We start from the raw sequence: 23,315 nt of genomic DNA, 5'->3' as shown, positions 1-23,315 counted from the left end.
CAAACAACTTTGCCTGTCTCACGGTCCCTTAGAGCAACTGAATGCTCCTCAAATTCCACCCGAAAGCCAGTCTTGCATACCTCATGCACTGACAAAAGATGAAAGCCCAGAGCAGGGACATAAAGAACACGGGAAGCATGCTTGCCCCCCTTGCCGTCGGGAATGATCTCCATCCGGCCCTCACTATGAATCGGAATAGTGGAGTTATCACCAATAAAGATACGACCTGACTGCTGCTTCAGATCCAGGAAGAAGTCACGGGATGGAGTCATGTGCCTGGAAGCACCACTGTCGAGAATCCATTCCCGAGTATCCTTTGCGGTGAAGCCAACTGCCTCCTCGCTCGAAGACGATGAATCATCGGAGTCCACCATCTCCAAGTGCACAAATGCCGGAGTCTTCGCAGCTGAGGCTGAGGACTCAGCACTCTTCCCTGTCCGCTTAGGGCACTTCCTCCAGTAGTGGCCTTTCTCGCCACAATCATTACACGATCTTTCGGCCTTCAGCTTCTCTCGTTCTAGATCAAGCTTCTTCTCGGAAGACTTATCGGGTGAAGCCTTCCCTTTGCCCTTGTTGTTGGTATTACGGCCTTTCGACCGTTGGCCAGTTAAGGCCTCCGAACCTCCGCCGTGAGGAGGGTTCGTGAAACGTTCCTCCTGGTCCAATACCATTGGCACAAGCTCCTCCCAAGTAATGGTGCTGAGCCTGCCACTAGTGATCAACGAGGAATAAAAAGCGGAATACTGACCAGGCAAGTGGGAAAGTAACGTGATGGCCATATCTTCGGACGATATATCTTTCCCAGCTTGAAGGACTTCCTGCTGAAGGGCCTGCAGCTTGTTAATGTGTTCCCGTATCGTCGAAGACTTTGCAGGGTTCATAACCCGCATCTGCACTTCCAAGGATATCCGCTTCATGGGTGACACCCTGTTGTACAAAGAAGCCAAGTGCTCCCATATGCCTCTCGCCAGCGTCATGTGCTTCACATGGTTGATCACCTGTGGTGTGCAATTGAGGAATATAAACGACCGGACCCTGGCGTTGACACGGTCCCACATTTGTGCCTGTGCCTCTCGGTCCTTCCTCGCGGATAAAACCTCCCCTTCCTCAGCTTCCGACCTTGGCACCCCTTTGATAATAAAATCAGCAAGATCATATGACTCCAGAACTAACTCCATCATGACCTTCCAGATGCCATAATTGGACCCGTCCAACTGCCGATCCACTGGGAACGTGGGAAGAGTCGGAATCTTCACGTGCTTCTCTGCCATCTCGAGTAAATCCGCCATCTCGGAGAGTAACCTGAAAGGGTGCGTGGGTGGGAAAAAATCTGAAAATCAGAATATATGCAAGTGGCTGTCCAGCCCCTCTGCCCGCCTTCCTCTTGCACCTTCACTTCCCGTTCAGCCCGAAACAGTCCACCGATCAGCAACCTGTTGCTCCCCCTCTTGCTCAGAAAAACGCCCAAGATCTACTAGAGCCTAGGGCTCTGATACCATGTCAGAATATGCAGCGGAAATGATATCCAAACTTGGGTAGACAAGAGCAAGTAGACTGCAGAAAATAATCAGCACAAGAAACACTGAGAGATGTGTGTAAACTCTTCTCTATACACAAGATCCCGGAGATAACTGAATGAGAAAGTGGAGGAGGATGGGGGGGCAATATATACAAGCCCATGAGGGCAGTCGGCCAGCACTAAAAAATGCCCACGACTAGGTAAATGTCCACGACTGCTGAAAAACAGTGCTGAAAAACAGCAGTCGGCCAGCATCTGGTGCCCCAGTCTGCACAGAACAAGTCGGCCAGCACTCAGACAGCCCACGACTGCTACAGATGCAGTCGGCCAGCTTCAGAGTGCTCCTGGCATCAACAACTGACAGCCCTCCAGCCACTAGAAAAAAATGGGAAAAATAGGGAAAAAATACGGGGAGTGTGGAAAAATGATATACGGGCGGGCACACCCACAACAGAGGCCCTGGTGTATACAAATAGACAGGAGATGACTTCTAACAGTTTTTTGTGAACAGATCTTCTTTAAGGAAACAAATTCCTCAAATTCTAAAGAGAGGATGTTTTGTGTGCATATTTTTCTCAAGAGTCGGCACTATTTCAGCATTTGATTAACATACAATGATTGAATTACACTAGTGTACTTTTGATATGGTGTGAAAGTCTTGTGCTGTCCCTCAATGCTATATGCCATTAAGCGCCATCAATCCCATTGTTCCCTTATGGGATAGGGCATCATTTAGTGTTGTGGTGCACCGTATGTGCACACGTGTATACAGTATTGTACTTCGCAAACCTGGTAATAATTTCTCAAAGTTTAGTCTCTTGGAAAAATGCAAATGAAGATGCCAATGAATAATCATGTTGGAAAGTTAAAATTTGCATTGGGATTCGGGAAGCTATGGCATGTACTTGGTTTACATGAATTTGGAGAGTAGGAAGTTATTAATTAAGCATAATTTTTTGGGGGGATTTGCATACTAAATTTGCATACCAAAAGGGCACACAATAAATCCAATTCTTTTGGACACGCAGTCCGTGCGAGATCTCGGAAAGCAGAGGGGAAGTGAGTCACTCACAACCCCAACCACTGCAGACAAAACCACTAAAATGTGTGCCCATGGGCATTTGTATGCTAGTTCTTACAAACTTGACTACATACTAAATCTTATAAAAACATGAAACATTTCTACTATGTAGTAGGTACGTGAGCATTTGGCCACTAAATTTTACAAACATCTACATACTGAATCTTGTAAACATGACTATGTAGTAGCTTTTGAATTATATGAGCATAAGCACACACAATTTTATAGACATGACTACATGCTAAAATCTTTTAAACATGACTATGTAGTAGCATTTGAATTGTAAAAACATATGCAACAAAGGTCATTATATCAGTATAAAAAGATGCATATCCCATCTAGGCAGTGAGAGAACTTAAGATGACTAATTAACTTCTATAAATGAGCAGGTAACATGTTGAAACAATCTGTGAGCAGAGGCCCCCAAGAATCCGGCAAAAGTTACAATGGGTTACAAAAACATAATGTACACCCGAAACAGTGAAAAATATTTCTTTTAATGAGTTACAAAACTACTTCAGTTATAAATGCAGTTGCTCTGCAAATGTTTGACACTTGGGCACGCAAGCACACTAAAAATTTGTTATAATTTGAATTATAGTATATGTTCCATGCTTTATATGATAAAAAAACCTTCCAAGTCATACAATAATGTCCACAAACAGACCAAATTTCTTTGTTGGTTGAGTGCACATTTGGTCCTCTAAACATGAGCGTTTTGAAAGGCACATGGGAGAGAGAACAAAGACACCATATGAACGACATTGCATCAAAAAGTAGATGTACTAAAGGCCATCGATGTACTAAATGCCGGCAACTTGTTTGTGAAAATAGAATATACGAAACTTGGTATGCTTTTAAAAGTTGTACTATGCAGATGGGGGTTATGGGAAAGGAAAGATCAGCCCATTAACTTGATATTTTCAGTTACCGGATCATTTATAAAAACCTTAAATAATAGGCTTCATATATCTGACCTGCACATATTGAATATAATCTGCACATCAATTGCTCTACCCTTACTTCAAACAGACAAGCGAGTCAGGGTTGCAGATTTGTTGGGAGCCCAAGATTTCAGCGCGCATATAAATAATCAATGCATGATGCAGCAATAATCAAACGTCCAATCCTCCTTCGATCATTGCTGTGACGAAATAGTTTTAAAATTTTTGAGCAGGCATGTGCACCTGTAAACCAACACGTCACCAGTTTATATGCAGGAACTCTTTTCTGACTTGTGAATACATAGTTTACAGATAAAACTGGGGGGCGTTTATTGCATTAAGTTTATTCTTGTAAACAATCTTGAAAACAGGTGTTGACGAGGACTCCTTATTGTGCATGTGTGCCACAATCAAATACCTCGCACTTGCTATGGATGCTGGAGATGCTAGCAAGTTCCATGTGCTATAGGCCTATCTGGCCTTGCATGTTTATTTGGTCAAACCCTCTAACTAAAAGAAGACTTTGAAGATCAAACTTGCATGGCAGCACCATATTCAAGATTTAAAAATGTTTATGTTGCTTCATTAAAAGAAAGTACCATGATTAAGGAAGCAAAAATCTTATGTTGCTTCATTATGAGAATGTGCACATCCTTTACATGGCAGTGTACTCCCGCCCTCCCAATAATATAGAGTTGGGTTATGCACAGGAGCCCTGACCTCAATACATATTTACATAGTCAAGTGCCTAGGCCAATATGGGGCTATCAATGAAGATTAGGCTTTTTAAAATCTATATATGCATATTTCAACATGATGAGAAAATCAATTTGTGAATATTGTACAAAGAATCATTGAGTGTAGACCTGGCCTTGGTCAAAAATTCTGTTCAGAATAGCTGCTAGCCTCACACCACCTTGTGCAAGACGTGTCTCAACAATAGGCATCCTTGTGAGAAAATAATCATCTGGCAAAAAAAATCACACCAATATATACTGAATTACTACATTATTTGAAAAGGTTCCATTACAACTTTATAAGGATACATCTGCAATGAGAGAGAGAGAGAGAGAGAGAGAGAGAGAGAGACCATCTAAATACGATCCGGGGGTTGCATTCCTGTAAGCCCACTTGCATGCAAGGTTGATGCCTTCTGCTGCGTAACTGGGCAAAAGAACATAAACAGAAGTCAAAATCAAAATGAGATAAAATCTGGCAAGCAACTAAAATTTAACAAAAAATATCAGACCTCAACTGGTAGCTAAACACAAAATACAAGGTGTAAGGGCCAAAAAACGACAAGAGCACAATCAAAGTCAAAGGACACTTAATCAAATCAGGTGCCATAAAGTATGTTTCCTGGATACTTTCAAAGGGGCACGAGGGGGTCAGACCGCACCCAAAATAAATAGTAGCAAGATCAATGCAACGTAAGGCAGAACAAAGCTTAGTCGACATACATCATATTACCATACAAACACGCACACATGCAAGTATGCTACATACATACGCACAAATATACATATACGTGCAGGCATGCACGCATGCATACATACGTACAAGCGTACGTGTGTGTGTGTGTGTCTTCTGGCTCTCAAGTGTTCACACGTGAGAGAGAGAAGTAATTGCATAGGGGAAAGAACACAAGCAAAAGTCTTTAAAACAAGCAGCCCCGATGGCGCGGGATCACGACCAAATATTACAAGTACAGAAATCAGATCCTGTCACGACGCTGTGACAACCACTAACCTTAGTTGTTGGTTTCTTTCCCTTGATTTTTGTTTAATTTTTGGGACCCTCTTTTTGAAGTCATAAATGGCCGGACATTGCATGGCCAGTGTGAAACGGCCAAAGGCCGAGAGTTTCACCGGCAATAGTATAGGTCAGGTCGCTACAAATTGGTCGGGCCAGTCGGCACTGAAATCCGGGTAGAAAAAGGATGCCTAGGCTCAATTTAAAGTCAATTTGACCCTCACATGACCATTTTTGAGTTAGTGGGAACCAGTTATTAACTCTAAATTGGACACTTGGCATTTGAAAAGTTCATCCCAAAGCCACCTATGCATCAAAAGTGCGCCACTTTGAAGAGGAGAGAGAGACTCATTTTCATCACTTTCAAGTGTGTGTGGTGTGAGTAGTGGGTGCAGGTCTTACAGCTTTAATGGAAAGCTTGCCTTCTCCCTTGTGCTATGTAGCGTGATGATCTCACTCTCGTGCATCTCTCTCCCCTTTTGAATACATATTCGTGATGCCCCTCTCGAGGGCTTTTCATCTGTATGTACAGTCGTGTGGTGAATTGCGCGTTTGCCGAGGCAAGAGCCTCTCGATCAGGTACAAGATTAGCTAATTGCTAAGCCCCCGGAGGTACAGGTGAATTTGGAGAGACGCGCGAGAAATCTCGTCCAATTCAAAGGGCAGGTAGCCCTACAGGTGCAGGACCTCGAGGACTTGCTTGGGATGCGACCGGCACGCGAATCGGAGCCCGAAACAGTGAATTACAGCTTGCTGTATTTTTCTGCAGGACCCTTTTTGATGCCTAATATTCCCAGGAGCTTCAGGGAAGCTAGGGAATGGTCAAACGGGTGTTTTGGTGCATTTTAGGGGCCAAAAACAGAGATTTCAGCGTGCTGTATTTTCTCGCCAGGTTCGGAAAAGCGCTCCAATTGGTGAGGAAAGTCAAATAAAAGTTGGGGATTTCATCCTGGATAAGTTCTACTACAGTTATGCTGTCGAAATTGGGCCAGAAATGTGAATTTTCAGCCTTAGGGATTTGGGACAGCTTGTAGATTTGTGCAGGTATATCTTCCCACTCATAAGAATAAAGAAATACCGCAAGGGGCGCCAACCTTTGGGGCCAACAGGGTGTCATTGTCCTCTTGGAAGCGCTCTAGCTTTCGAGCCGTGTTTTTGTTGAAGTGTAATTTCCAGTTACAGGTTGATCTCTGTGTCATAGAGTTTATTGGAATAAAGATCGGGTGAAAGCTAAAGTTTACTGCCCTCTAGCAAGTCTACAGGCCGGTTTCATGGTTCCGTTGCCGGGACCGAATCACGTTTTCCTTAAAGAGTGAGCCTTGGTTGGTTTTCGGCGAAGACACAGAGCATTGGAATTACACTATGGCTGACAGCGTGAATGACACTAGGGAAGAGGGTTCTTCCTCTAAGGACAGGCAGGCTATTCCTCCAGTTTTTGAGGTTGGCGAGAGTTCCAGACCACCCCTACCTGTACCTTTTAATGTGAATGCTCCACCAGCTCCAGGGTATATGACTGGACAATTTGAAGATGATGCGTTCAGGACACAGTTAGTTGCCGCTGTGAATGTGTTTACTCGATTGGCGCAGAACCCCAGGTTCATGGAGTTCCTACAAGAACCTCCAATGTCACAGCAGACAAGGCAACTTACACAGCCAGTAGAGCCTGTTGAGGCTCAAGCTCATATTCCTCATGCATCTCAGCAGGACAGGGAGCACTCGCAAGTTGCGGAGTCAGTTGGGGCTCCAAGACAAGTTCCTTCCGTCCATGAACAGGAGTCAGTTGGGCCTCCAAGACAAGTTCCTTCCGTGCATGAATATGTGGTTAGGACGCCTATTCCACAGGTTTTACCAGTTCAGCCAGCCACCTTTCAGGGTTTAAATGCTGGATTAAATGGACAGGGAGTTAATTTCCAGGCTATGCATCAGGTTTTTCCACCACCCACGGTACATCCTGGGTATTTCGGGGGTGGATCTGTGTTCCAAAATATGGCTGGTTATGCGCCTGGAAATCAACAGTATATGCCAGGAACAGTTTTTGGGGGTATGCAGGTGTCAAATCCCCACGGATCCCCTCGTGATCGATCTTGGTTCGAAACTCGAATCCTGCAAACAAACGAACAACAAACAAGCAACAAGGGGGGTGCAGGCCTGACTCACCTCCCAACCATGACAGCCGTGGGCAAGCCCACAGTCTTGGCTGTCCCCACCGAGCCACGAGCTGAGCTAACTAGGTTGACGTACCGACCAATCTCCTCCTCGCGACGTCCCATACCGCCACGAAACTGCCCTCGCGGGCCTCGAGACTGTTGCCGGCCTCGGCTGCATAAAGCAGGTGCACGTCTGCACTAGATCCAGGCTCCATGACCATAGAGCTCTCACAAACTCGCGAGACTCTCTATCATACAATAACTAACCTTGGCCACCCTTTTATAGGCTCTTGGCCGGTCATCGAGCGTCCACACTTGGCCGCCCACCCGTCCATACTTGGGTGCCCGCCCGTTAGTATTTCCCTAACTCAGCTCGTCAATCAGCCTGCCTAGTTCCAAGCTTCCCCAAGCCTCGAAACTAGTCTTGCATGCGCATAGCACACGGTAGATACCCACTGTGCACATGACATACTCCCCTTCCTCTAAGAGCTCACTCCTGAGCTCACTAAAAAGCCAGGGTAATCTCTCTGAAGAGAAGTCAATGTCTCCCATGTAGCGTCCTCCTCAACACGATCCTTCCACTTGATCTTGTATTCCGTGATCAGCGTATGACGCAATCTTCGTTCACGAAAGCCAAGAATCTTTTCAGGTTCGTGCGGAACAAATGTCATGTCCTGGACATCTATAATTTCTTGAGGAGTAACTAACTGATCTGCTCCACCCAGTACTTCCTTAAGTCTACTGACATGAAATACAGGATGAACTTTCACATGAGAAGGCAAATCCAATTCATATGCAACTGAACCAATCCGTCGTGAAACACGAAATGGTCCACAGTATCTAGGGGATAATTTTGGAGATCTACCTGCCCGTAAAGTCTCGAAATCTTTCGGAACTCGCAAATACACCATCGTTCCTTCAGAGAACTCTCTAGGTGAACGATGTCTATTAGAATAAAACCTGTCTCGGTCTTGAGCACTTCTAATAGATTCCTTTGTAACTTGTAACATTTCCTGCATATCTTGCAAAAAATTACGTGCTGCATCATGCTGAAGTCCTGAGAATCCTACTGTAACAGGTGATCTTGGTTGAAAACCGTACATAAGCATGAAAGGACTAAACCCTGTACTCGTATGCTTAGTACTGTTATATGCAAATTCTAACATAGGAAGATAATCCTCCCATGAACTCTCTCTTTTGGATACATATGCTCGAAGCATATCCTCCAAAATCTGATTCACTCTTTCAGTCTGGCCATTAGATTGAGGATGATCTGAGGAACTCAAATTCAAAGTTGTTTCCAACTTCTCAAAAACAAGTTTCCAAAAGTCACTCGTAAACTTAGAGTCCCTATCACTGACTATGTCCTGCGGTAACCCGTACAGTCTAAACAATTGCTCGATAAACTGCCGAGCTAATTGCGTAGCTGTAATAGTCTTCCGGGTCGGTAAAAATCTAGCCATTTTTGTCAAGCGATCTACCACAACCCAAATAGAATCGTGGCCTTGATGTGTTCTTGGCAATCCGGTAATAAAATCCATGGAAATACTTTCCCATTTATTACCTGGGATTTGCAAAGGATGCAACAACCCAGCCTGTTTAAAGCGTTCAACTTTATTTACCTGACAAATCTGACACTTGAGAATATAATCTTCTACTTACCCTTTCATCTTTGGCCAATAAAAAGTGTGTTTCACTAATGATAGCGTCCTGTGTACCCCAGGGTGTCCAGCAGAAGGGGCGTCGTGACACTCCCTCAGAATCTTGGACCTAATGTCCAGGATCTGTGGTACACAAATTTTGTCATTACGGAATAGTAAACCATTCCGAATCATCCACTGACCTCCTGCAGCCTGAATAGTAGACTGCTCAGTCACCGAGTCCTGGTCAATCAATGAGCTCCCGTCCTGGATCTTCTGCCAAAATGGACCAAAATAACTATCAGTCCTGCAAAGCTCTCTCAATGACTGAAATAAGTCAGTAGAAATCTCGGTGAACGACAAAGTATTCACCTCTCTAATCCGACTAAGCGCATCTGCAATATTATTCATGTACCCTTTCCGATAACGGATCTCAAAATCAAAATCTTGCATCAACTCTGCCCAACGAGCTTCCCTTCCTCGAAAAACAACAAAACCGAGAAAAGAACGGAGTTGTTTCACTATTCGCGGTATAGGCCAGTCCAAAACCTTCTGAACTCGGTCATAGTCAATGCTCAATCCATCTCTAGTGATCTTGTGTCCCAAGTAAATGATGTCGGTCATAAAGAACTCACATTTACTGAATTTTGCATATAGTCGATTCTGTCTTAAAATAGATAAGACAATCGTGAGGTGTCTGACATGATCCTCAAGAGTACGACTATAAATCAAAATATCATCCAGGAACACCACCACAAATTTTCCCAAATGTTCACGAAAATGATCGTTCATCATTTGCTGGAAAGTGGCTGGAGCATTGGTTAACCCAAAAGGTAATACGAGAAACTCGTAATGGCCATACCTAGTCCGAAAGGCGGTTCTTTCGACATGCCTTTCATGAATACGTATCTGGTGATAGCCAGTACGTAAATCTATCTTCGTGAAATATTTCGCTCCTGCTAACCGGTCAATTAGGTAATCTGATCTAGGGAGAGGATAACGGTTCTTAATTGTCAGCTTGTTCAATCTTTTGTAATCTATACACATTCTCCAAGTATTGTCCTTCTTTCTCCTAAGCAACACAGGTGCACCCCAAGGTGATTTACTTGGACGGATCTGGCAAATCCTCAAATAATCTTCGAGTTGTTTAGCCAACTCATCTTCCTCAGCTTGGCTCATCCTATAAGGTGGAATACTCACAGGATGAGCACCAGGGATCAAGTCAATACGATGATCTACTGCCCGTTCAGGTGGTAAACCCGATGGCAGTTCCTTAGGAAATACATCTTGAAACGAATCAAGTATCTTCTGTAATTCTTTGCTTTCAAACACACTTAATTCATTCACATCCATGGAAGGGATGAGAAAAGAAGAAAGCGGAATCAAGACACAATGAAAAGCGGTGTACAAAGAAGAATTCATTATATTTCCAAAATCAATTGTATTTACAAGAGGTCCCTGAGAGGGATGAATACAATCACCTAAAATACTATACTTGGTGTCCCTATGCTGAAAAGAAAAAATATGACTAGACCAATCTATCTGGACGTCAAGAGTCTTAAACCACTCAATCCCTAATAACAAGTCTACATTTTCCAGATGCATAACATAGCATTCCAGAGTATCTTTGTAGTTTTGAATCTGGATTGGAAGCATCTCCACCTTGCGATCCCAAACTTGTCTGCTCGCAGGTAGACGTACCTCATAGGTATGGTCGCTGAGTGTCGTATCAAGACTCAATTTCTGCACGAGTTTGTAGTTAACAAAGTTATGCGAACTGCCAGGGTCTAACAGAATGTGAATTTTATGGCCATTCACTTCTCCATAAACTCAGAGAAGCTCATGCATGCCAAATACCTTAGAATTGAACAGACAATCAGAACAAGTACTAGGGCGAGAAAGTACAGTAATTGACATACCTGTCAAAGACAACTGGTTAGCTGCCTTTGGCTTGGGTCCTGCGTTTGACTTGGTACCCTTTTTCTTCGAGCACTCATTACGCATGTGTCCTTTTTCTTCGCAGATAAAACAACGTCCTTCCTTCTTGAGCTTCAAAGCCCTAAGGAGTCGTTTCTTCTTCGCTGGTGTCGAACTTGTATTCTTCGAAGGTTGGTCCGAAGACTTGCCTTCAGTCGTGTTAGCCTTAGGTGCGGAGAACTTTCTTTTATGCTTGTTCCCCTGCTCGGTAACGGGTTTTGACTTGGAAGAGACCATCGTATCATCATAGATATGAGCTGAATGAATAGCCTCGTCCAAAGTTTTACATTTGTTATTTTTAACCTGTAATCGGTACGAGTTTGGTAAACCAGCTACGAAAAACCCCAACAGTGTAGTGGGATCCATCTTTGTAGCTTTCATCTGCAAGTCACGAAACTTCTGGAGGTAGACCTCATAAGTGAGTGTAATATGCGGAAGCTTCGGAGAAGGATCGGTACTTCAAAACTCAGGAAACAGCACTCTTTTCGAGACGGAATTAACGCACAAACTGAAAGATGATGTGCAGAAAATAGAGAGAGAAGGGGGGAGATGGAGAGGACACAGTATTGGGTCCCAATTACCCTCTGTAGGGCCCCCACCACGGATGGTGTATTTGCTTTATTAGAATGATGTAAATCTGAAACAAATACAAAGTACTTGACCTTTTCTTGGCTGGAAAACCTGCCCTTGACCTTCAGTCCTTCACCCCTTAGCTTTAGCAAACCCTTGGCTGTCCTGGCCCTTGAATGCTTGAGGCTCTTGGTGAATTGTGAGATGACTACAATGAATTATGGGCTGGGCTTTTATACCCTTCATAGCATCCAGTCGGCTGGCTTTATGAAGTCCCACGACTGAGATATTTTTAATAAAGTGTTTTCACACTCTATTCCATGCTTTCACACCTGGCAGCCTGCTGGCCACCCTGCGCATTCCTTCTGGACAGCTCCTGGCTGCTGGGCATGCTGCGCAGAGGTGTGGGACTGCCCCCCACACCTGGCCGACTGGCTGGGTAGGGCTCCTAACCCTGTCGGCTGCCTGTCCAGCAGCCCTAGGGCTGGCCGACAGCCCCTCCAGCCCATGCCATGGCTGGTGGGCACAATGTGGGCCCTCCTGGCCCCTTGGGGGTGGTTCTATACCTCCCCCATGCCCACACTAAGAGTGCAAATGCAAGCTCTTCTAACCTGGGGTAGCCCTATGGGCTGGCCCCTATCTCTACATGCAAACCTACATGCCTACAGAGGCCTGGCATCCAGTTGCAAACCAGATACTCAGCACATCTGACATCATTCCAGAGGGAGACTCACAGCGCGGACTGGCACTGCTTCATGTGCAGGACAATGCACACCTGACCTTGGACTCATGTGCAGGACAATGCACACCTGACCTCGGACGACTGAGATGGATCCCTGGCTGACTCGTCCCGGACTGGGCTCACATGGGACCAGTTCACCATCCCAGGTCCTGCACCTTCTGTACAGAAATGTCTACGTGGCATCCAAGTGCGGGATGCACGTGACATCCCCTTCTGCTTAACTTGACGGAAGCTGCATAGCCTCCAAATAATCCGTCAATAAAGCCGGATAGTCTTCGAAAAATTCCTTGTCGAGCCATACCGCTTCATGAGTTCCTCGGTCCTGAAACTTCGTGAGGAACTGTCGTAGTCTTCGGCCTGAGCCATGCTTGAAAAGGTGCAGAAGGATCTGTTCTGGAACCATTACTTCGGCTTCATCAATGATGTCTGGTTCCGCTTCGTCTTTGACCTCTGAAGGGGGTGGCACTGCATATGGCTTTAACCAACTGACATGAAATACATCGTGCATAGTCCAACTCGGAGGTAGCTTTAACTGCATAGACACCTCATTAATCTTTTTCCTGATGGGGAATGGTCCGAAGCTCCTGAAAGACAACTTTGGGCATCGCTTGCCCACCTGCTTTAATCTTTGCTTCATAATCCGAAGATATACCCAATCTCCTTCCGAAAACTTCATGTCCCTTCGGTCTTTATTGGCCTGTCGAGTGTAGGCCTCTTGCGCTTTAGCCAACCTGTCTTTGACGGACTCTAGGATCTCCTGGTAAGACTCCGTCACTCTGTTCGCCTCCGGTACTGAAGACGAGGTCCTGGTTAACAACGACTGGAAAGGCCTTCCAAACGCTGCCTCATATGGAGTCCTGCCAATAGCTGAAGAAAAAGAGTCATTCAGAACAGCTTGAACTAAAGGCAAAAACGATTCCCACTTACCTTGCTGATCGTGGACATAACACTTCAGCACATCAAAGGCCAACTGGTTGTATATCTCTGTCTGGCCATCTGTCTGTGGGTGGAATGCACTGGAAAAATTCAACTTAGTACCAAAATTATCAAACAATGCCCTCCAAAAATGACTGGTAAACTTGGCATCTCGGTCTGACACTATGGTCCTAGGAATCCCACCAATCGAGTACCAATGCCGAATGAAAAGCTGGGCAACATCCTCGGCAGTCACAGTGGCCCTGCAAGGAATAAGCATCACAAATTTGCTGAACCTGTCAACAATAGTCAAACACTGTGTATTACGCTTACTCGGACTGGGAGGCAGATTTGTGACAAAGTCCATCGAAATGTCTTGGAAAGGACCCTCAGGAATTGGCAAAGGCTGTAACAACCCTATCTTCTTTCCACGAGGAGCTTTCACCTTTTGACAAATGTCACAGCGTTGTACATATGTAAACACATCACGCCTCATCTTTGGCCAATAGTATTGCCGTTCTAATTTCTCCAGAGTCGAATTCATGCCCCTATGACCACCTGTAATGGCGTCATGGGCATCATGGAGAAGAGCTGCCCGGAATGATTTCATGACACACAGTCGGCCTTTGTAGTAAAGCCAACCACATCGCGTATCAGAAAATGGCATGGTCCTGTGGCATCCAATGCCTGTTCCCACTGAGTACCGAATTCCTCGGAATCCGCGTACGTGTGCTTCATGTCTTCTAGTCCTGTACCAACAAGGTCTAGTCTAGTGGTCTGAATCGTAGATACTTGTCCCTTCCTGCTCAAAGCATCGGCCACTGGATTGGCCTTTCCTGGAAGGTACTCAATCATGCCACCAAACTGCTGGAATATCTGACTCCAGCGGTGCTGTCGATCACTCCACTGTGCACTGGGCATCGTCTGAATCCAGCGCAATGCCTGATGGTCAGTGCGAACCTCGAAGTCACGGCCATACAGGAAATGTTTCCAATGTTTCAAGGCCTGAATGACTGCTAGGAGTTCACGATCGTAGACTGAGTAATTCTTTTCGGCGGGCAGTAACTTACGAGACATGTAAGCTACTGGATGACCATTCTGTTGCAATACACCTCCAATTGCGATGTTACTCGCATCGGTGATCACCTGAAATGGTTCGTCCCACGAGGCAAGGGCTAGACAAGGCGCTTCAGACAAAGCCACCTTGAGGTTCTAGAATGCCTCCAACGCTCGTGGAGTCATTCGAATCTTTTGCCTCCTTGTTTTCACTCCCTTTAGCAGATCGGTGAGGTCTGCCCAGAGATCAGAAAACTTGTCAATGTGGGTGGAATATGCCTGGCATATACCCACAAATGATCTAATGTCATAAGCAGTCTGAGGTACTTCCAGTTAACAATCTCGGCCACTTTAGCCGGATCAAGTCGAATGCCTTCAGCACTAATTATATATCCCAAGTAATGTACCTGGAACAGATAAAATTCTGACTTCTTTTCATTGATATAGAGCTCGTTGCTTTCCAGCAACTTAAGGACTTTCTCCACATCAATGTCATGCTGCTCAACTGTAGCTGAAAATATGAGTATGTCGTCCAGAAATATGAACACACACACTCCAATCAACTCCCGAAAAATACGCATCATCATGCGGTTAAATGTAGCTGGGGCGTTCGTCAAACCAAATGGCATGACCACAAATTCATAGTGGGCCCGTTCTGTACGGAAAGCTGTCTTGGGGATGTCCCCCTCAACAATCCGAACCTGGTGGTACCCACTCTTTAAATCCAATTTAGAGAACACCTTAGCTCCATTCAGCCTCTCGAGAATATAGTCAATTCGAGGCATCGGGAATCTGCTTTTAATAGTCAGCTTGTTGAGTGCACGATAATCGACACACAACCGAGAAGACCCATCTTTCTTCTTGACAAACAAGATCGGTGCTGCAAACGACGACACGCTGGGGCGGATGAAGCCAGCTTGCAACAATTCTTGGAGTTGGCGGTCCAACTCCGATTCCATTGCCTTAGAAAGGCGATACGGAAACTTGCTCGGGGGTTCCGAGCCTGGGAGGAGGTCAATCTTGTGACCCTCCGGTCTGGACGGGGGAAGCTGGGGAGGGAGACTATCCCGAAGAAAAATCTTCTGGAACTTTTCATGGAGAACCGAGTACTTCTCGGAAGCACTGGCCACCGTCTGGGCTGTCTGGATGTAATCATCGCACACTGTGCGCCTTTCCTGACTGCTCGCTTAGCCTGCAAGTGGCTTATGAGCGGAAAGTTTGGAATACCTGGCTCACACTTAATGGTCACCGGGGTGTTTGACACATTCCGATCAATCTGGAACGTGTGCTTGTCCCACTTGACATCAGGAAGAAACTTGTGAAACCACTGGATACCCAAAATTATGTCTGCTCCTACAAGAGGGGCAACCATAAAGTCACGCACAAACTCAATGCCCTGAATCACTAATGTAGCACCTAGAGCTTCATACTTGACGCTCGTAGTCATACCTGTGCTAAAACCCTCAACTTGTTTGTCCACCGGAGTGAGCTCGAAGCGGGCACGCCTAGCGGCCTCTTCCGTGATCACATCCTCCGTGCTGCCGCTGTCAAACAAGACGACGACTCTCTGGCCACCTATGTAGCCAAAGGACTTGAGCAATTCGTTGCGCTCATACTCCTGGTCATGGGCGCCCTTCTGCTTATCTTCGAGCTCCCGGCTAATAATTGCTCCAACTGAAGCACCGGGGTTTGAAGAACTAGGGGTAGCCACTGGGGTCTGTGTGGGAGCTGTGCTCACCACGGAAGCTGTGGAGGCGGCGGCGGGCTTTGGAGGCTTCTTCGGACAATCCCGAGAAGTATGTCCTTTTGTGTAACAAAAGTAACATCTACCCTCCTTCCTGTACTGAGCAAGCTCCTCAGCACTCAACTTGCCACCTGTCTTGCCTGCCTCCGCTTTCTGGTCTGGAGTAAGCTTAGACGCATTGTTCGAGTTCTTGGAGCCAGAGGCTCCCGGGCTCTGTCCTGGGGAAGACCCCGTCTGGTTCTGGCTTTTGCCCCCCGAGGTGTTAGCCTTGGGAGAAGCCGGCTGGGAAGTCTTGGGCTTGCCACCATTGTGTTTCATTTCTGCACTCTGCGCAAGCGAGAGTGCGTCCTCAAAGGTGGCTGGTCTAAACATACGCACCTCCCATTGGATGTGCGTGTCCAGGCCATACAAAAACTGCCCTTTCTTGTCCACATCAGATAAGCCTAATTGTAGACACAAGGTCGAAATTCTATTGGCAAACTGAAGGACTGGTTGCGCGTTCTGACGCGCTCCCCTGAACTCGTCTTCGAGTCGCTCAAGGTAGTCGGGCGGTAAAAACCGCTGCTTAAGGTCACGGACGAACTCGTCCCACCCATAAGCTGCCATACCTGATCTGGTGTGGGCATGGGCCCACTGAGTCCACCAAGGAATGGCCTCACCTTCCAAATACCAACTGGCTAAGATCACTTTGTCAATATCTGTTTTCCTAACTGCGGCAAAGTAAGCTTCAAATTGATGTAACCATGAATACAGAGTAGTGGGATCGAGTTTACTATTATACTTACTGAAGTTCATTTTCTCGGGAAAATGATTCGAGGGCGCCGCCGGTGTCAATCTGGCGTCCAAAGCTCGGAGGTAACGCTCGTGTTCCACTCGTCGCATGGCTTCGTCTTCTCGTTGTCGAATCTCCAATGCCCGTATCTGCATCTCAAGCAAGGAGCTTGACTTCGGCTGTGACCCCTCGAGAGGGTCCCTGTGACGAGGATCTGGTATCTGGGGTACGGAAGGAGAGGGAGGAGGAGATGGAAAACGCGACGCTGGAGAGCGAGAACGCTCCTCCAGAGCCAAAATCCGCGCCTTCTGCTCGTCCAACTTGGTTGTCTGGTCTGCGATTGCTCGCATCATCTGCTGGAACATGTCTTGTACACTCAAGCCGGGTGCCCTAGCTGGGCTGCCTGGTGCACTCTGGTCCCATGGTTCTGGTTCTCTCTCGTCGCCAAAGCTCGCCATAGCGGGAATATGCAGTTCCTTTCCGGAACGCAATCTGACCATCCACTATCTGTGTGGGAGACTTCCGGAGGCTTCCGGAGGCTAAAAACCAACCGTCCTTCGAGGGACAGGAGTCACTCCGAAAGGGGTAGTCCACCGGCGTCTAAAAACCAACCACACGAGCGAAAAATTTTCTGGTTTTCTTTGCTGAATCTTCGTCCTTGAAGTAGGCTCTGATACCACTGTAATATGCGGAAGCTTCGGAGAAGGATCGGTACTTCAAAACTCAGGAAACAGCACTCTTTTCGCGACGGAATTAACGCACAAACTGAAAGATGATGTGCAGAAAATAGAGAGAGAAGGGGGGAGATGGAGAGGACACAGTATTGGGTCCCAATTACCCTCTGTAGGGCCTCCACCACGGATGGTGTATTTGCTTTATTAGAATGATGTAAATCTGAAACAAATACAAAGTACTTGACCTTTTCTTGGCTGGAAAACCTGCCCTTGACCTTCAGTCCTTCACCCCTTAGCTTTAGCAAACCCTTGGCTATCCTGGCCCTTGAATGCTTGAGGCTCTTGGTGAATTGTGAGATGACTACAATGAATTATGGGCTGGGCTTTTATACCCTTCATAGCATCCAGTCGGCTGGCTTTATGAAGTCCCACGACTGAGATATTTTTAATAAAGTGTTTTCACACTCTATTCCATGCTTTCACACCTGGCAGCCTGCTGGCCACCCTGCGCATTCCTTCTGGACAGCTCCTGGCTGCTGGGCATGCTGCGCAGAGGTGTGGGACTGCCCCCCACACCTGGCCGACTGGCTGGGTAGGGCTCCTAACCCTATCGGCTGCCTGTCCAGCAGCCCTAGGGCTGGCCGACAGCCCCTCCAGCCCATGCCATGGCTGGTGGGCACAATGTGGGCCCTCCTGGCCCCTTGGGGGTGGTTCTATACCTCCCCCATGCCCACACTAAGAGTGCAAATGCAAGCTCTTCTAACCTGGGGTAGCCCTATGGGCTGGCCCCTATCTCTACATGTAAACCTACATGCCTACAGAGGCCTGGCATCCAGTTGCAAACCAGATACTCAGCACATCTGACATCATTCCAGAGGGAGACTCACAGCGCGGACTGGCACTGCTTCATGTGCAGGACAATGCACACCTGACCTTGGACTCATGTGCAGGACAATGCACACCTGACCTCGGACGACTGAGATGGATCCCTGGCTGACTCGTCCCGGACTGGGCTCACATGGGACCAGTTCACCATCCCAGGTCCTGCACCTTCTGTACAGAAATGTCTACGTGGCATCCAAGTGCGGGATGCACGTGACAGTGAGGTGCTGCGAGGTCATGGTCAACGCTGAAAACCGGGCAACAACATCATAGTCATCCTCTTTCTTGAGGAATTCTTTCTTGAAATTGTCTTCAAATTGTGCCCAAGTCGTTGGCTTTGGGTTCAGTTCCTTCCACCAAAGCAAAAGCTTTGCCGGACAGGAAACCTGCTGCTAACTGTATCTTCTTTCCATCATCATATGGATGAAACTGAAAGTGAACTTGCCACTTGTGTAGCCAAGTGTCCATGATCTCCTTGGTTCTCTGCTTTTGCTCGCCCCCGAACGGTTCTGGAGTAATATTGGGGCCTAAAGCAGAAGCCAAGGTATCCATTCCCGAAAAAGTAGAGAGGGTAGTGGTCAAGAGAGCGATGGAGTTCTGCAAAGCCTGCATCTGGGCTGCGATTTGTGCCTGACGTTCCGTCGAAGAAGCTTCGAGAGTTACTTTGAACTCTTGGAAATCTGTTTTTGACACAAAATCGTCAAAAAGATCAGCATCCGTACCTTCCGTAGCCGACAAGTCTTCGCGTTCCACGAGGGGCTCCAACTCTGATTCTTGGGTCGACATCGTGAAGAGGATACGTGGAGCGAAAATTTGGTCTTTGCACGACAAAAGTGCGAGCGAACTTGAGAGCTTGAGAGCTTGAAAACTTGAGAACTCGAGAACTCGAGAGATGTGTGGCAAGAAGCCCACGTGAGGGGGTTAATAAAGGTTTCCCAAAAGCCCAAAAAATCTCGAAAAGCTAGGCTTAGCTTTTGCTTTAGCTTTTGTGTTTTGTTTTGTTTTTTTTTTCTCTTGAATATATATATATATATATATATATATATATATATATATATATATATATATATATATATGGATATATATATTCTCTTGTCTAAAAAAAATAAAACCTTGGAAACCTTTTGAACCTTGGAGGTGTCTTTTTAAAACTTTGAAATTTTAAACTTTAAAAAAAACGAAAGCTAAAAAAACGTGCTTTCCTAGTGTTTTTTTTTCCCCTCCAGGATTCACCCGTCGGTGAGCTGCCGGCGCCTGGATTAGCTGCCGGGTGTAGTTTCCGTCGCCAGCTGCTGCTAACGTCGCCTACGTGTCCTGCGAGTACCCGTGCCAATTCGCCAGCCTGCGTGGGCCTTAGTGTGCCAACCTGCCGTGCGTGGCCTGAGCGCTGGCCGGGCCTGGGCATCAGCCCGCCTTGCCTGGCCTGAGCGCCGGCCTGGCCTGGGCACCAGCCCGCCTAGCCTAGCCTAAGTGCTGGCCTGGCTGGGCGCTGCCTGACGTGAGCACTGGCCTACCCGACTACGCAGGCCTACACGGCCTTAGGCGCCTTCGCATGCTTGGCCCGTTGCAAACTAGCCGCCTGCAACACGTCAACTACAACAGCTTATACAACGCCTACGCCTGCCATACTTCGCTCTCTCTCACTCGTTCGTTCAACGAAAAGCAATAAACGTGCTTTTTTCTTTTTTTTTTCTGTTTTCTCTCCCTGCAAGTTATGCGACTGCACACAAGGCCTCTTCTTTGCAAAGCAATCAACCCTACTAAACCTACCATCTCCCATCAACATCATGGGTTTCTTTGATAAAGGAAAAACACATACCAAACTGAAAACTGCAGTATGCACAGAAAAAACAGCAAGCTTTTTTAACACATACTGTTCTTCGACCTCTTCTTCTCTACCTACCGACTTGCTCGTTCACGAGGTATGCTCTGATACCACTGTCAAATCCCCACAGATCCCCTCGTGATCGATCTTGGTTCGAAACTCGAATCCTACAAACAAACGAACAACAAACAAGCAACAAGGGGGGTGCAGGCCTGACTCACCTCCCAACCATGACAACCGTACCGCCACGAAGCTGCCCTCGCGGGCCTCGAGACTGCTGCCGGCCTCGGCTGCATAAAGCAGGTGCACGTCTGCACTAGATCCAGGCTCCATGACCATAGAGCTCTCACAAACTCGCGAGACTCTCTATCATACAATAACTAACCTTGGCCACCCTTTTATAGGCTCTTGGCCGGTCATCGAGCGTCCACACTTGGCCGCCCACCCGTCCATACTTGGGTGCCCGCCCGTTAGTATTTCCCTAACTCAGCTCGTCAATCAGCCTGCCTAGTTCCAAGCTTCCCCAAGCCTCGAAACTAGTCTTGCATGCGCATAGCACACGCTAGATACCCACTGTGCACATGACAGCAGGGCATGATGCCAAACCCCATGTATGGTAACATTGGCATGCAGCAAGGGTTTCAGTGCAATCAGGGCAGATTTGGCATGGCTGGTTTTTCCGACCAGCAGCCAAGTATGGCTCTAGTGACTCATAATGTCAATGGCCAAGGGGCGCCGATGATCCCTATTACAGTGCCCATGTTGAACACACTTCCTTATGATAATCTGGTAGCATTCGAAAAGCCAAAACCATACAAAGAAGGTGGTGCAGCGGTGAAGTTTGATACTTTCAGTGGGTTTGAGGACAAGACGAAGGCCCTCACTTTCCTTCAACAGTTTGATAGTACTTACTCAGGAGGGAACTTTACAGAAGCCCCCAAGGTCAGGAAAGCTGTTACTTTCTTGAAAGGTAATGCACGTACATGGTGGACCTCACTGTTGATGCAAGGACAAGCACCTGCCACATGGGTTTACTTCAAGCAAATGTTTGCATCTGCGTGGCTGTCAAATGAATTTGAAGGCGATGTCATGACAAGTTGGCACCAACTTACTGTAGCTACTTGCAAGAGCCTAGACGAGTATAATAGCAAGTTCAATAAAGCGTTACTTTCAGTAACTTCCTACAGGTTCGTGCCTAAAGCGTTACTTTCAATAACTTCCTACAGGTTCGTGCCATTGACAGAGCAGATTGAGAAGTATTGTTGTGGGCTGCCTAAAGGGCTCAGAGATTACTGCACAAAGAACAAAGGGGCCACCCTTACTCAACTTATGGAGGTTGCCAATACTGGAAATGCTTTATTGACAGGAGAAGACAGTGGATTCCAGGGCATCGCGAAAGAAGGCCAGCCAAAGAAAAATTCAGCAAAGAAGCCCTTTGCAAAAGCGGCTCCTGAAGCGTCACATGAGTCAGAAAAAGTAAATAAAAGCAAATATTCAGCCGAGAGGTTTGAAGGACAGGATAAGAAAAAGAAAAGGAAGCCTTTTGCGCGCAAGTCGTTTGAAGAGAAGAAGGCTTTAATGGCTGAGAGTAAATGCTTTATTTGCGAGGAGCCTGGTCATTTTGCTGCAGATTGTCCCAGACGAAGAGGCCAGCTGACTCAGAGGACAAAGAGGATAGGAAAGGGAAGAAGCCCAAGCCCACGGCCGGGTTAGTGCCAGATTTGGTGGGTGATAGGCCAGACTCAGATGCCAGTGAGTAATGCAGAGCGTGGGGTAAAGTTAGAGATCAACCAGCACTTATCTTCTTTGATCCAGGTGCCAAAGCAAACTTTATCTCACCAGAGTTGGCCATCAGGTTGGGCATCAAAGCTGAAGAGATGGGGTACATAGCAGAGGCAGGATTGGCATGTCCTGGCCACTCAGCGTGTGTTACTCCTATCATTGGAAAGCTACGTTTGCATATTCAGTCATATGTAGATACAGAGGAGTTTTATATCATGCCTTTGGAAGGGTGCGATGCATTGTTGGGAATCCCGTGGATGTTCCTTAAACATGGCGTATTGGATGTCTTCAACAAAAAGATCACTCTTCAACATAGGGGCAAAACTCATTTCCTAGATGTAAAGCTTAAAGGGGAGTCTGTTCCTGTTGTATCTGCTTCGGCTATCACTTCTGTAATTAAGAATCATCTTTATGCGTACTTGATTTTTGCACATGATGTTTCAGATAATTGTCAGTCAAATTTATCTATGTTAGATAAAGAAAGGTCAGCATTTTTGCAAAAGTTTAGTGACTGTTTTTCTGACTCATTACCGTCCCGGTTGCCACCGGAGAGGCCTGAGGATCATGCGATAGATTTGGTGCCAGGTTGTAGCCCACCAAATAGACCCCCCTACTAGATTAGTGCAGCACAGCAGAAAGAGATTATGAGCCAAGTTCAAGAGCTGCTAGAGAAAGGGTTGATTCAACCTAGTTCTTCACCCTTTTGCTCCCCAGTGCTTCTAGTGCAGAAGAAGGATGGCTCTTGGCGCATGTGTATTGACTACCATGCGTTGAATAAGAATACCATCAAAAACAGGTTTCCTATTCCAAGGATTGATGATATTCTTGACCGTTTAGAGGGTGCTGCAATTTTCAGCAGGATAGACCTTAAGAGTGGATACCATCAGATTCGTATTAGGCCAGAGGATGTGCATAAAACTGCATTTAGGACAACATTTGGTCTCTATGAGTTTTTAGTGATGCCATTTGGTCTTACAAATGCTCCCGCTACGTTCAATAGGATGATGGATCGGATTTTCCGCCCACATCAAAAGTTTGTTGGCACATTCTTTGATGATATGATAGTCTATTCAAAGAATGAGGAGGAGCATAGGCGTCACTTGACCACGGTGTTCGAAGAGCTACGGAGTCACAGGTTGCTTGTCAATCCTAAGAAAAGCGAATTCTTCTTGGAAGAGACCCACTTTCTTGGCCACACAGTGTCAAAGGATGGTGTCCGAATGGATCCTGCTAAGGTAGAAGCAATTAAGACATGGCCACATTTGAAAACTGTGCATGATGTCCGAAGCTTCT

The 23,315-nt window shown here is 46.5% G+C and overlaps 1 protein-coding gene and 1 pseudogene across 1 annotated transcript in view; one reads left to right on the top strand and one right to left on the bottom strand.

The window, feature by feature from the left end:
- Window positions 1-3,177: 3,177 nt before the first annotated feature.
- Window positions 3,178-23,315, bottom strand: part of LOC147629467 (endonuclease 4-like) — a 29,669-nt gene continuing 9,531 nt past the window's right edge. Inside the window, exons 8-10 of the mRNA XM_086812729.1 lie at window positions 4,635-4,708; window positions 4,411-4,511; window positions 3,178-3,787 (exon numbers count right to left, since the gene is read on the bottom strand). Of these exons, the coding sequence (XP_086668855.1) occupies window positions 3,761-3,787; window positions 4,411-4,511; window positions 4,635-4,708 (202 nt within the window). The 3' untranslated portion in view covers window positions 3,178-3,760. The remainder of the gene's footprint in view (window positions 3,788-4,410; window positions 4,512-4,634; window positions 4,709-23,315) is intronic.
- LOC147629469 (uncharacterized) lies at window positions 5,287-23,010 on the top strand (annotated as a pseudogene).

The sequence above is a fragment of the Cibotium barometz genome, chromosome 18 (assembly GCF_041138505.1).
Source record: "Cibotium barometz isolate CiBa-2024 chromosome 18, ASM4113850v1, whole genome shotgun sequence".
NCBI classification, from domain to species: domain Eukaryota; kingdom Viridiplantae; phylum Streptophyta; class Polypodiopsida; order Cyatheales; family Cibotiaceae; genus Cibotium; species Cibotium barometz.
This window is presented reverse-complemented; position numbering and strand designations above follow the sequence as displayed.